The sequence below is a fragment of the Oncorhynchus gorbuscha genome, linkage group LG06 (assembly GCF_021184085.1).
Source record: "Oncorhynchus gorbuscha isolate QuinsamMale2020 ecotype Even-year linkage group LG06, OgorEven_v1.0, whole genome shotgun sequence".
Lineage (NCBI taxonomy): Eukaryota > Metazoa > Chordata > Actinopteri > Salmoniformes > Salmonidae > Oncorhynchus > Oncorhynchus gorbuscha.
Window position 1 is genome coordinate 15,802,685 of NC_060178.1, and position 15,523 is coordinate 15,818,207.

The window sequence follows — 15,523 nt, forward strand, 5'->3', positions numbered from 1 at the left end:
AAAGTGGCATAGTTAAAGTGGCTAGTGATACATGTGTTACATAAGGATGCAGTCGATGTTGTAGAGTACAGTATATACATATGCATATGAGATGAATAATGTAGGGTAAGTAACATTATATAAGGTAGCATTGTTTAAAGTGGCTAGTGATATATATATATATATATATTTACATCATTTCCATCAATTCCCATTATTAAAATGGCTGGAGTTGGGTCAGTGTCAATGACAGTGTGTTGGCAGCAGCCACTCAATGTTAGTGGTGGCTATTTAACAGTCTGATGGCCTTGAGATAGAAGCTGTTTTTCAGTCTCTCGGTCCCAGCTTTGATGCACCTGTACTGACCTCGCCTTCTGGATGATAGCGGGGTGAACAGGCAGTGGTTCGGGTGGTTGATGTCCTTGATGATCTTTATGGCCTTCCTGTAACAACGGGTGGTGTAGGTGTCCTGGAGGGCAGGTAGTTTGCCCCGGTGATGCGTTGTGCAGTCCTCACTACCCTCTGGAGAGCCTTACGGTTGAGGGCAGAGCAGTTGCCGTACCAGGCGGTGATACAGCCCGCCAGGATGCTCTCGATTGTGCATCTGTAGAAGTTTGTGAGTGCTTTTGGTGACAAGCCGAATTTTTCAGCCTCCTGAGGTTGAATAGGCGCTGCTGCGCCTTCTTCACGACGCTGTCAGTGTGAGTGGACCAATTCAGTTTGTCTGTGATGTGTATGCCGAGGAACTTAAAACTAGCTACCCTCTCCACTACTGTTCCATCGATGTGGATAGGGGTGTTCCCTCTGCTGTTTCCTGAAGTCCACAATCATCTCCTTAGTTTTGTTGACGTTGAGTGTGAGGTTATTTTCCTGACACCACACTCCAAGGGCCCTCACCTCCTCCCTGTAGGCCGTCTCGTCGTTGTTGGTAATCAAGCCTACCACTGTTGTGTCGTCCGCAAACTTGATGATTGAGTTGGAGGCGTGCGTGGCCACGCAGTCGTGGGTGAACAGGGAGTACAGGAGAGGGCTCAGAACGCACCCTTGTGGGGCCCCGTGTTGAGGATCAGCGGGAGGAGATGTTGTTGCCTACCCTCACCACCTGGGGGCGGCCCGTCAGGAAGTCCAGTACCCAGTTGCACAGGGCGGGGTTCTCGAGCTTGATGACGAGCTTGGAGGGTACTATGGTGTTGAATGCCGAGCTGTAGTCGATGAACAGCATTCTCACATAGGTATTCCTCTTGTCCAGGTGGGTTAGGGCAGTGTGCAGTGTGGTTGAGATTGCATCGTCTGTGGACCTATTTGGGCGGTAAGCAAATTGGAGTGGGTCTAGGGTGTCAGGTAGGGTGGAGGTGATATGGTCCTTGACTAGTCTCTCAAAGCACTTCATGATGACGGAAGTGAGTGCTACGGGCGGTAGTCGTTTAGCTCAGTTACCTTAGCTTTCTTGGGAACAGGAACAATGGTGGCCCTCTTGAAGCATGTGGGAACAGCAGACTGGTATAGGGATTGATTGAATATGTCCGTAAACACACCGGCCAGCTGGTCTGCGCATGCTCGGAGGGCGCGGCTGGGGATGCCGTCTGGGCCTGCAGCCTTGCGAGGGTTAACACGTTTAAATGTCTTACTCACCTCGGCTGCAGTGAAGGAGAGACTGCATGTTTCCGTTGCAGGCCGTGTCAGTGGCACTGTATTGTCCTCAAAGCGGGCAAAAAAGTTATTTAGTCTGCCTGGGAGCAAGACATCCTGGTCCGTGACTGGGCTGGATTTCATCTTGTAGTCCGTGATTGACTGTAGACCCTGCCACATGCCTCTTGTGTCTGAGCCATTGAATTGAGATTCCACTTTGTCTCTGTACTGACGCTTAGCTTGTTTGATAGCCTTACGGAGGGAATAGCTGCACTGTTTGTATTCAGTCATGTTGCCAGACACCTTGCCCTAATTAAAAGCAGTGGTTCGCGCTTTCAGTTTCACGCGAATGCTGCCATCAATCCACGGTTTCTGGTTAGGGAATGTTTTTATCGTTGCTATGGGAACGACATCTTCGACGCACGTTCTAATGAACTCGCACACCGAATCAGCGTATTCGTCAATATTCCCATCTGACGCAATACGAAACATGTCCCAGTCCACGTGATGGAAGCAGTCTTGGAGTGTAGAGTCAGCTTGTTCTGACCAGCGTTGGACAGACCTCAGCGTGGGAGCCTCTTGTTTTAATTTCTGTCTGTAGGCAGGGATCAGCAAAATGCAGTCGTGGTCAGCTTTTCCGAAAGGGGGCGGGGCAGGGCCTTATATGCGTCGCGGAAGTTAGAGTAACAATGATCCAAGGTTTTACCACCCCTGGTTGCGCAATCGATATGCTGATAAAATTTAGGGAGTCTTGTTTTCAGATTGGCTTTGTTAAAATCCCCAGCTACAATGAATGCAGCCTCCGGATAAATGTTTTCCAGTTTGCAAAGAGTTAAATAAAGTTCGTTCAGAGCCATCGATGTGTCTGCTTGGGGGGGATATATACGGCTGTGATTATAATCGAAGAGAATTCTCTTGGAAGATAATGCGGTCTACATTTGATTGTGAGGAATTCTAAATCAGGTGAACAGAAGGATTTGAGTTCCTGTATGTTTTCTTCATCACACCATGTCCCGTTAGTCATGAGGCATACGCCCCCTCCACTCTTCTTACCAGAGAGATGTTTGTTTCTGTCGGCGCGATGCGTGGAGAAACCCGTTGGCTGCACCGCACTGGATAGCGTTTTCCCAGTAAGCCATGTCTCCGTAAAGCAGAGAACGTTGCAGTCTCTGATGTCCCTCTGGAATGCCACCCTTGCTCGGATTTCATCAACCTTGTTGTCGAGAGACTGGACATTGGCAAGAAGAATACTGGGAAGTGGTGCGCGATGTGCCCTTTTCCGGAGTCTGACCAGAACACCGCCGCGTTTCCCTCTTTTTCGGAGTCGTTTCCTTGGGTCGCTGCATGCGATCCATTCCGTTGTCCTGTTTGTAAGGCAGAACACAGGATCCGCGTCGCGGAAAACATATTCTTGGTCGTACTGATGGTGAGTTGACGCTGATCTTATATTCAGTAGTTCTTCTCGACTGTATGTAATGAAACCTAAGATGACCTGGGGTACTAATGTAAGAAATAACACGTAAAAAAACAAAAAACTGCATAGTTTCCTAGGAACGCGAAGCGAGGCGGCCATCTCAGTCGGCGCCGGAAGTTGAACATACACCTTAGCCAAATACATTTAAACTCAGTTTCACAATTCCTGACATTTAATCCCTGTTTTAGGTCAGTTAGGATCACCACTTCATTTTAAGAATGTGAAATAATAGTAGAGTGATTTATTTCAGCTTTTATTTATTTCATCACATTCCCAGTGGGTCAAAAGTTTACATAAACTCAATGAGTATTTGGTAGCATTGCCTTAATTGTTTAACTTGGGTCAAATGTTTCGGGTAGACTTCCACAGGCTTCCCACAATAAGTTGGGTGAATTTTGGCCCATTCCTCCTGACAGAGCTGGTGTAACTGAGTCAGGTTTTTAGGCCTCCTTGCTTGCACACACTTTCAGTTCTACCCACAAATGTTCTATGGGATTGAGGTCAGGGCTTTGTGATGGCCACTCCAATACCTTGACTTTGTTTTCCTTAAGCCATTTTTCCACAACTTTGGAAGTGTGCTTGGGGTCATTGTCCATTTGGAAGATCCATTTGTGACCCAAGCTTTAACTTCCTGACTGTCTTGAGATGTTGCTTCAGTATATCCACATAATTTTCCTGCCTCATGATGCCATCTATTTTGTGAAGTGCACCAGTCCCTCCTGTAGCAAAGCACCCCCACAACATGATGCTGCCACCACCGTGCTTCACGGTGGGATGGTGTTCTTCGGCTTGCAAGCCTTCCCCCTATTTCCTCCAAACATAACGATGGTCATTATGGCCAAACAGTTCTATTTTTGTTTCGTCAGACCAGAGGACATTTCTCCAAAAAGTACAAAATTTGTCCCCATGTGCAGTTGCAAACCGTAGTCTGGCTTTGGCGGATTTGGAGCAGTGGCATCTTCCTTGCTGAGCCATTACATAATTTTCTGGAATTTTCCATGCTGTTTAAAGGCACAGTCAACTTTGTGTATGTAAACTTCTGACTCACTGTGATACAGTGAATTATAAATGCAATAATCTGAATTATCTGAATTATAATTTGAATTATAAATGCAATAATCTGTCTGTAAACAATTGTTGGAAAAGTTACTTGTGTCATGCACAAAGTAGAAGTCCTAACTGACTTGCCAAAACTATCGTTTGTTAACATTACATTTTTGGAGTGGTTGAAAAACTAGTTTTAATGACTCAACTGTAATTATTACAAATCATTTCAACAAATGGCTAGTACAAGCTAATATGTTTGCTAATGAGTCCTTAGATTATGGTATGTCTGTTTATTTAACCTTTTATTTAACTAGGCTAGTCAGTTAAGAACACATTTCTTATTTACAATGACGGCCTACCGGGGAACAGTGGGTTAACTGCCTTGCTCAGTGGCAGAAGGACAGATTTGTACTTTGTCAGCTCAGGGATTTTATCCAGCAACCTTTCGGTTGCTGCCCCTTAACCTGGGTTAAAATTATACCGTTGAAGTTTAAGATCTCTTATCTAATAAACAAAATCAGCTAAATGTGATGGATTATACTAGGTCTCTCTGTCCACAGATGCGTTTGCTTTTCAAAGAGGACCTGATTGGGTAGCAACTATAGCTGGCCTAGCTCCAGTTGTGTGAGCATAGTTCACCAGTCACATGCATCATTAAAGTAACATCAGGGATTCAAAATCCGCCGTTTACACAGGCAGCCCAGTTCTGATCTTTTGCCCAATTATTGGTCTTGACCAATCAGATCAGATCTTTTGCCAATAATTGGACAAAATATCAGAATTTGGCTCCTTGTGTAAACATAGCCAAAGAGGGGGTATGCCTACCAATGCAAATCTCTAAATGACCAGACACCATAACAGCCTAATTAAGTTTAAGTTTTACTAGTTGTATGTACAGGATACACATGGTATACACCAAGGATTATCAACTAAAGTCAGCCGCAGGCCGATATGTTTTCTTGAGTGGATGGTCGGGAGGGGGGGGGGGAGGCTGCAAATTGATGGCAAAAAATCCCAAACAGAATATTTGACTAAAATCATTTCAAACCATGCTTACGTTTGTATATGAGCACGTGTCGCTCTTATGCGTGGGAGTTCTTGGGAACAGATTTCCAAAATTGAAAATCATTTGGAGTTGATTTTTCTGGTGTTTTTACAGTCTTACACTGAATGTGTAACCATAAAACATTAAAATAATTTGCTCAACAAAGAAAACGCCCTCGGGCCGAATTTGGCATGCGGGCCCGCTAGTTGGGGAACCTTGGTATACACTGTCCAACGAAATACTTACTTGCATTGTCGAGAAGGAACCTGCAACAACAATAAGAAATAAGAATATGAACATGAAGTAAATGGCTCAGTATAAGTATAATATGGGTAGGTGACTTTTGTGACGCCCACGTGCTGCGACAGCTGTCGCATTAGGACTTCGGGTGGTCAAGCTTTGGAGTTATTCCATATTGTTCAGCCCACACACTGTGCAAAGAGGTTGTTTGTCAATTCCAATCAAATAAAATGTTATTGGTCACATACACATATTTAGCAGATGTTAATGGGGGTGTAGCGAAATGTTTGTTCCTCGATCCAACGGTCCAGTAATATCTTACAATTCACAACAATGCACACAGGTCTAAAATAATGGAATTAAGAAAGATATAACTATTAGGATGCGCAATGTAGGAGTCCGGAGTATAACTACATACAGTGCCTTGCAAAAGTATTCGTCCCCCTTGAACTTTGCGACCTTTTGCCACATTTCAGGCTTCAAACATAAAGATATAAAACTGTATTTTTTTGTGAAGAATCAACAACAAGTGGGACACAATCATGAAGTGGAACGACATTTATTGGATATTTCAAACTTTTTTAACAAATCAAAAACTGAAAATTTGGGCGTGCAAAATTATTCAGCCCCTTTACTTTCAGTGCAGCAAACTCTCTCCAGAAGTTCAGTGAGGATCTCTGAATGATCCAATGTTGACCTAAATGACTAATGATGATAAATACAATCCACCTGTGTGTAATCAAGTCTCCGTATAAATGCACCTGCACTGTGATAGTCTCAGATGTCCGTTAAAAGCGCAGAGAGCATCATGAAGAACAAGGAACACACCAGGCAGGTCCGAGATACTGTTGTGAAAAGTTTACAAAAATATTTCCCAAGCTTTAAACATCCCAAGGAGCACTGTGCAAGCGATAATATTGAAATGGAAGGAGTATCAGACCACTGCAAATCTACCAAGACCTGGCCGTCCCTCTAAACTTTCAGCTCATACAAGGAGAAGACTGATCAGAGATGCAGCCAAAAGACCCATGATCACTCTGGATGAACTGCAGAGATCTACAGCTGAGGTGGGAGACTCTGTCCATAGGACAACAATCAGTCGAATATTGCACAAATCTGGCCTTTATGGAAGAGTGGCAAGAAAGCCATTTCTTAAAGATATCCATAAAAAGTGTTGTTTAAAGTTTGCCACAAGCCACCTGGGAGACACACCAAACATGTGGAAGAAGGTGCTCTGGTCAGATGAAACCAAAATTGAACTTTTTGGTAACAATGCAAAATGTTATGTTTGGCGTAAAAGCAACACGGCCCATCACCCTGAACACACCATCCCCACTGTCAAACATGGTGGTGGCAGCATCATGGTTTGGGCCTGCTTTTCTTCAGCAGGGACAGGGAAGATGGTTAAAATTGATGGGAAGATGGATGGAGCCAAATACAGGACCGTTCTGGAAGAACCTGATGGAGTCTGCAAAATACCTGAGACTGGGACGGAGATTTGTCTTCCAACAAGACAATGATCCAAAACATAAAGCAACATCTACAATGGAATGGTTCAAAACTAAACATATCCAGGTGTTAGAATGGCCAAGTCAAAGTCCAGACCTGAATCCAATCGAATCTGTGGAAAGAACTAAAAACTGCTGTTCACAAATGCTCTCCATCCAACCTCACTGAGCTCGAGCTGTTTTGCAAGGAGGAATGGGAAGAAATTTCAGTCTCGATGTGCAAAACTGATAGAGACATACCCCAAGCGACTTACAGCTGTAATCGCAGCAAAAGGTGGAGCTACAAAGTATTAACTTAAGGGGGGCTGAATAATTTTGCACGCCCAATTTTTCAGTTTTTGATTTGTTAAAAAAGTTTGAAATATCCAATAAATGTCATTCCACTTCATGATTGTGTCCCACTTGTTGATTCTTCACAAAAAAATATAGTTTTATATCTTTATGTTTGAAGCCTGAAATGTGGAAAAAGGTCGCAAAGTTCAGGGGGGGGCGAATACTTTCGCAAGGCACTGTATCTACAATACAAATCCATGTACATGTGTGCAGAGTGTGTGTGTGTCTCTTCATGGTCCCTGCTGGTCCATAAGGTGTATTATCAGATGAAAAATAGACTTACATGTAGTCATGGCTCTATGTAGTGCTGTGTGACTCCCATTGACTGATCTGGACTTTATAATTGTGAAATGACCTCTGCTGGCTTGTCTTGTGGGGTATGCATGGGTGTCCAAGCTGTGTGCTAATAGTTTAAACAAACGGCTCGGCGCATTCAGCATGTCAATACCTCTTACAGAACAAGTAGTGATGAAGTCAGTCTCTCCTCTACTTTGATCCATGAGATTGACATGCACATCATTCATTTTATGTCTCTGTGTGTAGTTAAGGGCCAGCCGTGCTGCCCTGTTCTGAGCCAATTGTCATTTCCCTGTTCCTCTTTGTGGCACTTGACCACAAGACTGGACAGTAGTCCAGGTGTGCATAACTCTGGCCTGTAGGACCTGCCTTGTTGATAGTGTTGATAAGAAGGCAGAGCAGGACTTTATTATGGACAGACTTCTCTCTGCCTTAACTAATGTTGCATCAACATGTTTTGACCATGACAATTTACAATCCAGGGTTACTCCAAGCCTCAACTTGCTCAATTTCCACATTATTCATTACAATATTTAGTTGATGTTTAGGGTTTAGTGAATGATTTGTCCCAAATACAATGCTTTTATAATTTAAATATTTTGGAATAACTTATTTGTTGCCACCCATTCTGAAACTGACTTTAGTTATTTAAGTGTTGCAGTAATTTCACTCGCTTTAGTAGTGGATGTGTATAGTGTTGTCTTCCACATGCATAGATAAATTGACTTTACTCAAAGCCAGTATCGTGTAATTAGTAAGGATTGAAAAAAGTAAGGAGCCTAGACAGCTGCCCTGGGGAATTCCTGATTCTACCTGGATGGATTCTACCTATGATAGAGAGGCTTCCATTAAAACACCATCTGTGTTCTGTTCGACAGGTAACTCTTTATCCACAATATAGCAGGGGGTGTAAAGCCATAACACACGTGTTTTTCCAGCAGCAGACTATGATCGATAATGACAAAACCCACACTGAAGACTAACAAAACAGCTCCCAAAATCTTTTAATCATCAATTTCTCTCAACCAATCATCATTTATGTAAGTGCTGTGCTTGTTGAATGTCCGTCCCTAAAAGCATGCTGAAAGTATGTCAATTTGTTTACTGTAAAATAGCATTGTATCTGGTCAAACAATTTTTTTTCTACAAATGTACTAAGGGTTGGTAACAGGCTAATTTGGTTGGCTCTTTTAGCCAGTAAAGGGGTCTTTAATATGGTTGGGTGGCGGAATAACTTTTTCTTCCCTCCAGGCCTGAGGCACACTTTATTGTAGGCATTTGTCTGCTATTATCCTTCAACCGTTCACTGCCAGCACCCGCACGCCTGACTAGCATCACCACCCTGGATGGTTCCGACCTTGAATATGTGGACATCTATAAGTACCTAGGTGTCTGGCTAGACTGTAAACTCTCCTTCCAGACTCATATCAAACATCTCCAATCGAAAATCAAATCTTGAGTCGGCTTTCTATTCCGCAACAAAGCCTCCTTCACTCACGCCGCCAAACTTACCCTAGTAAAACTGACTATCCTACCGATCCTCGACTTTGGCGATGTCATCTACAAAATTGCTTCCAACACTCTACTCAGCAAACTGGATGCAGTTTATCACAGTGCATCAGTTTTGTCACTAAAGCACCTTATACCACCCACCACTGCGACCTGTATGCTCTAGTAGGCTGGCCCTCGCTACATATTCGTCGCCAGACCCACTGGCTTCAGGTCATCTACAAGTCCATGCTAGGTAAAGCTCCACCTTATCTCAGTTCACTGGTCACGATGGCAACACCCACCCGTAGCAGGCGCTCCAGCAGGTGTATCTCACTGATCATCCCTAAAGCAAACACCTCATTTGGCCGCCTTTTCGTTCCAGTTCTCTGCTGCCTGTGACTGGAACGAATTGCAAAAATCGCTGAAGTTGAGACTTTTATCTCCCTCACCAACTTCAAACATCTGCTATCTGAGCAGCTAACCAATCGCTGCAGCTGTACATAGTCTATCGGTAAATAGCCCACCCATCTTTACCTACCTCATCCCCATACTGTTTTTATTTATTTACTTTTCTGCTGTTTTGCACACCAATATCTCTACCTGTACATGACCATCTGATCATTTATCACTCCAGTGTTTAATCTGCAAAATTGTAATTATTCACCTACCTCCCATGCCTTTTGCACACAATGTATATAGACTCCCTTTTTTTTCTACTGTGTTATTGACTTGTTAATTGTTTACTCCATGTGTAACTCTGTGTTGTCTGTTTACACTGCTATGCTTTATCTTGGCCAGGTCGCAGTTGCAAATGAGAACTTGTTCTCAGCTAGCCTACCTGGTTAAATAAAGGTGAAATAAAAATTTAAAAAAGTAATTTTCTATCCACCTCTTCCACACTCCCTTTTCTAAATAAAAAAATGACCATTTTTGTATTTTAGAATTTATTCAGTTGTACTTGGATGTGTAGTGTCGGCATTTGTTGCTGGCATCATGCCTAAGTTTGCCAAACTTGCTGATATGGGGGGGGGGGGTCGGCAATATCAGTGGGTTTTGTGATGAATGAGCCATCTGGTTCAATGAATGGTGGAGCTGAGGTTGCCTTTTTGCCCAACATTTTATTTAAGGTGCTCCAAAGCTTTTTACTATCATTCTTTAGATAATCTATCTTTGTTTTATAGTATAGTTTCTTGTTTTATTCAGTTTAGTCACACAATCTTCTAAATTTGCAGTACGTTTGCCAATCGGTTGTGCAGCCAGACTTATTTGCCATTCCTTTTGCCTCAACCCTCTCAACCATAACATTTTTCAATTGCTCTTCAACCCACAGGGATGTATGTTTTTACAGTCCTTTTCTTAATGGCTGCATGCTTATTAGTCACTGGAATAAGCAATATGGCTATAAGGAATATGGCTGCTATATTGTGATCACAAGATACAATGGATCTGGATACAGCTTTAAAGCAGATTTCTGCAGCATTAGTAAAGATGTGATCAATACATGTTGGTGATTTAATTCCTGTGCTGTTTGTAACTATCCTGGTAGGTTGATAACCTGAACCAGGTTGCAGGCACTGGTTACAGTTTGAAGCCTTTTCTTGAGTGGGCAGCTTAATGAAATCCAGTCAATATTAAGATCACACTGAAAATACATTTCTCTGTTGATATCACATGCATTATCAATCATTTCACTTGAAGTATATACATGTCTGCTCAGTGCTATATATTTTTTTTAAATGTTTGATTGTTTGGTCAAAACCCCATGTCTCTTAATTTATTAACATTATTGTTACAATACCATTATTGATCATCCTGTTGATTTGACACACTCATTCTTGATCCTCAGCTCTTGATTGGTTGATTTACACTTTCTTTCCTGGTCTGTGGTTTTTAGCTGGACAATGTGGATGAGCAGGCAGCCCAGATCCGCCGGGAGCTGGATGGACGACAACAGCTGGCAGAGAGGGTAGCCAAGGTAAGTCCTACTCCTACAGCCATCCAAATAAGACGTCTAAGTAAGCCAAGAACAGTGATCATCAGCTCTGGTCATGGAGAGTAACAGGGTGTCCGGACATTTCTTTCCAGCCAAGTACTTTCACATCTGAGTCAACTAACCAACTACACAATGATTAATTGAATCAGGTTTGTTAAAGGAAAGCTCAAACCAACAATTTTATTTTTATATTTATTTAATTAGTCCATTGTTAATATCGTCCAGAAATGTTTTGCGTATGTGTTTTTAAAGTTATCTTGAAAATGTGATTGTGGACATGCAACATGTTTTGGGACTATATCAACAATGGACTAATGAAACAAATACCAAAATAGTTTTTGGTTGGAGTTTTCCCTTTTTAAAGCTGGTTAGACACCATGAAGCTGGACTGGTGGTTGTTGACCACTGTTTCAGAATACTCAAAATAACATTTGTGATTACTGTCGTTATAAACTGCCACAACAGTGGATACCGAACTCTTCATCTAACACTGACTCCCTCTTAGGAGAGAAAGTACCCAAAGTTTGTGTCCAAAGACATGGAGGCCATGTACATCGAGGAGCTGCGCTCGTCTGTCAACCTGCTCATGGCCAACCTGGAGAGTCTACCTGTGGCCAAGGGAGGTCCCGACTTCAAACAGAAGCTCAAACGCTCCACCATGAACAACTCCTTCCTGGACATGGGCGAGGAGACCGAATTCCTCTCCAAGTCTGATGTAGTCCTCTCCTTCACACTGGAGGTGTGTTTTTGCAGGATCATCTTGTACTCTTGCCCAGAAAGTTATTTAGTGGTACGCTCAGGTTACTCACAGTCAATTGATTTGTTGATTTCTGGTGGACTTTTAAAGGAAAGATCTATGTGTATTAGACATTTATTTACATGAGTCTGTTGTTTATCTATTCTGGGGTCAGCTTGAGGGTTATTGTGTCTAAGGGGCCAGTAAAAACAAACTAAACATATCTGACCTTTGATTTTGCTTGGTGCGTGCCTACATGCCTGTCTCCATGCGCGCTGTGTAACTTAAGTTTCTCTATAGGGTGTCCCCTCTGTATGTGGATTCGGTGATCGTGCCTCTGTCTGCAGATGTATGGAGCTGACCATGTCCTCTCTGTTGCTGTCTGCAGATGTATGGAGCTGAGCATGTCCTCTCTGTTGCTGTCTGCAGATGTATGGAGCTGACCAGGTCCTCTCTGTTGCTGTCTGCAGATGTATGGAGCTGACCATGTCCTCTCTGTTGCTGTCTGCAGATGTGTGGAGCTGACCATGTCCTCTCTGTTGCTGTCTGCAGATGTGTGGAGCTGACCAGGTCCTCTCTGTTGCTGTCTGCAGATGTGTGGAGCTGACCATGTCCTCTCTGTTGCTGTCTACAGATGTATGGAGCTGACCATGTCCTCTCTGTTGCTGTCTGCAGATGTATAGAGCTGACCATGTCCTCTCTGTTGCTGTCTGCAGATGTGTGGAGCTGACCATGTCCTCTCTGTTGCTGTCTGCAGATGTGTGGAGCTGACCATGTCCTCTCTGTTGCTGTCTGCAGATGTATAGAGCTGACCATGTCCTCTTTGTGGCTGTCTGCAGATGTATGGAGCTGACCATGTCCTCTCTGTTGCTGTTTGCAGATAGTGATAGTGGAAGTGCAGGGCCTGAAGTCGGTGGCTCCTAACAGGATTGTGTACTGCACCATGGAGGTGGAGGGGGGGGAGAAACTGCAGACAGACCAGGCGGAAGCTTCCAGACCACAGTAAGTCAACATTAACATGTTTTGCAAGTTCTCTTACTGCATTGTTCACATAATATATTCACTGCGTGTGTTCACTGTCATTCACTCCAGATAAGAGCATCTGCTTAATAATGACTGTTCAGTCATGTTTTGAAATGTCAAGTGAACAGTAATCGGTGTCTTGGGAAAACCTTGTCTCAGAGAAGTCACCTTTTCAGGAATTGAGTAATATGGTTTATTTTCAGATCGATTGCCATCTATTGATGGAAGTTCACAAGGCATATAGAGTTTTTAATCCTTCCCAGAACATGGCTGGGGAGGACAAATTTGTATTTATTTGTATATTTTAAGAAGAAAAAAAGGTGTTTCAAAGATGTATATAGGTAATATGTAACAATGTCCGATGGGTTTAAGTTGGAACTGTCTCGAGACATAAGGTGTATTTGAACATTTCAGATGCAGATATTTTGCACTTTAAAAGGAAGCTGAATGTTTACAGCAGAGAGAGCATTGCCTATTTAGGTCTAAGTGGATTATCCCTAGTCTTGGCATGTCAGCTTCTAAAGATGAAATAAACGTGAGCACGGCAGCCATACCTGATGCTAATGCACTCAGACCTTAGCTTTGAATGCTTACGATGCCCTGCGTCTCTGAGCTTAGAGCGTGGTGTTTTACTCTTTGTAATAGACTACTGGTTTTAACATCTTAGGCTACAATGCTTCCCCAGAGCATTGTTTAATGTCCTGAATGCGCCTATTAAAGCTGTGAGTTATGTGATGCAAGAGGGTTGGGTGGTAGTGAGCACTGTTGATAGCTCTGTAGTCTTCTCCCATGTGGATCACCAGGATACAGCACCAATGACAGTGTTGGGTCCACAGAACAAAGCCTTGCCGCCTCTTACACTCCCCCTCGAGTGGTGATTTTTCCTCTGCTGTCCACTCCACTTGTTTTTCAGCATAGTGGCCGGGTGGCACCATTGGGAGGTGAATAGACAGCACGGCGGAGTTTGTGTTCGGTGGTGTAACCCCGGACCGACATGCCATGCAGGTTCAGTGTTGGGTCAAGGAGTTCACCTGTCTGAGCTCACATAATTTCCACTTCCTTTGTTAGCTTGGTTAAAAATACAATAATAATAATAATAATAATATATGCCATTTAGCAGACGCTTTTATCCAAAGCGACTTACAGTCATGTGTGCATACATTCTACGTATGGGTGGTCCCGGGGATCGAACCCACTACCCTGGCGTTACAAGCGCCATGCTCTACCAACTGAGCTACAGAAGGACCACATACAGATGGCTACTTGGTTATCTCGCAAGAGTTCTGGGAAGGGGCGCAACTTTGGTTTTAGAAGTGGGGATATTTATTTTCTGAACACTCCAAACAGCCTACCCGACCGCTCAGAGGCGTCCGCATGGTCTTAAATCACACCATTGCCTTGTTTTGAATCACATTCTAATGATAAAACTGGGGGCACAAAAATGCAATTTCAGAATGCATTTCAGAATCCCCTGTCCCCAGTGAAAGTTGTGCGCCTGGTTCTGGGACTACCCAATCTAGACATGTGGCTTGTAGTAGCATACATAGCTGGTCATAATGATGTGTTGGAGTGTATTCCTTAACACAGTTCCTCAATGTGTTCCCCCATCTGATTGAAATGGAAATTTAGATGAATCCCAGGCTCTGGCCATATTAAAGTCTAGTATTAGGTGAAGTCCTGCTGCTGTGCCCTTTAAACATGTCTGTGGGAACACTAGTTTAATTGTTTTTATCGTTCCACCTCATTTAGCTGAACATTTATCATCTTGTCCTCCAAACCTTAAATTGAAAATATTTGAGGCTCTTGAGACCCTCTGGTCACCAAATGTTCATATCATCCCATCCACATAGACAAGGGATACAGTTAACAGCCTCTGTTGTGTGACTCGGCACCACATTATCCCTCTGATCACATCACGACTCTGCTACTGTCTCACAGCCTCCAGCAGAAGTTAAATGTCTGCTTTTTGATGATGAGGTTGCAGTGAGTCATTGCTTGTTGCCGTGCGCCTGGACGTTGATTTCGGCATGGATATTAGACTGGCGGCGGCAGCATCCTGGTAATGCATTAATAAGACTGCCCTTTCAGACTCTCAGAGCTCAGACCGTGAGTGCTCTCCAGTACCTGTCACTACAATATACCATCATCTTTATTAGCCAAGAGACCAGAACAACATGGCCTTCAAGCCATCTGGAGGAATACTTGCTGTTCAATTGAATTGTCATTTCAATTAATGACAAACCCTTTGATTCTTGAACAACAACAAGTTTGTACATGGCCTTGGTACAACTGTCTTATCCCTTATCATAACCAAAATACAGTCACACTATGTGGGAATATGTTTTTTTCATAATCTCATAGACAGCCAGTCCATGTGTTCATAGCGCTGTCTATTGCACAATCATTACACAATCATTGCACAATCTTAAGGACCTTTTTAGATCCTTTTCCTTACTGTTCGAGGCTCCATTCAAGTCATTATACTCCTCTGCGTAGGCTGACAGCGAGACAACAACTGATTTTTCATAGTTGGATTTGAGGGCAGTTACTTGACTGAAAATGAATCAGTGAATTTCTAAGTATTTTTTTACATAGACAGACTGTGCTTGTCCTTTAGCAGAGATGGGAAAATACCTTCCTTCCCACACACTCGCTAGTCTTGCGCTCTTTTCAAGGAATAAATGGAGTCAATGTTTTGCTCCAGCTGGGTCTGTAATGGCTGCTATTC

General features: G+C 43.2%; 1 protein-coding gene across 7 annotated transcripts in view; it reads left to right on the forward strand.

Annotated features, from left to right (window-relative positions):
- cadps2 (Ca++-dependent secretion activator 2) overlaps positions 1 to 15,523 on the forward strand; it is a 325,603-nt gene that overhangs the window by 81,067 nt on the left and 229,013 nt on the right. For all 7 annotated transcript variants that reach the window (XM_046352457.1, XM_046352453.1, XM_046352452.1 and 4 more), the window contains exons 4-6: positions 10,938 to 11,018; positions 11,542 to 11,775; positions 12,653 to 12,774. In XM_046352457.1, the coding sequence (XP_046208413.1) occupies positions 10,938 to 11,018; positions 11,542 to 11,775; positions 12,653 to 12,774 (437 nt within the window). The remainder of the gene's footprint in view (positions 1 to 10,937; positions 11,019 to 11,541; positions 11,776 to 12,652; positions 12,775 to 15,523) is intronic.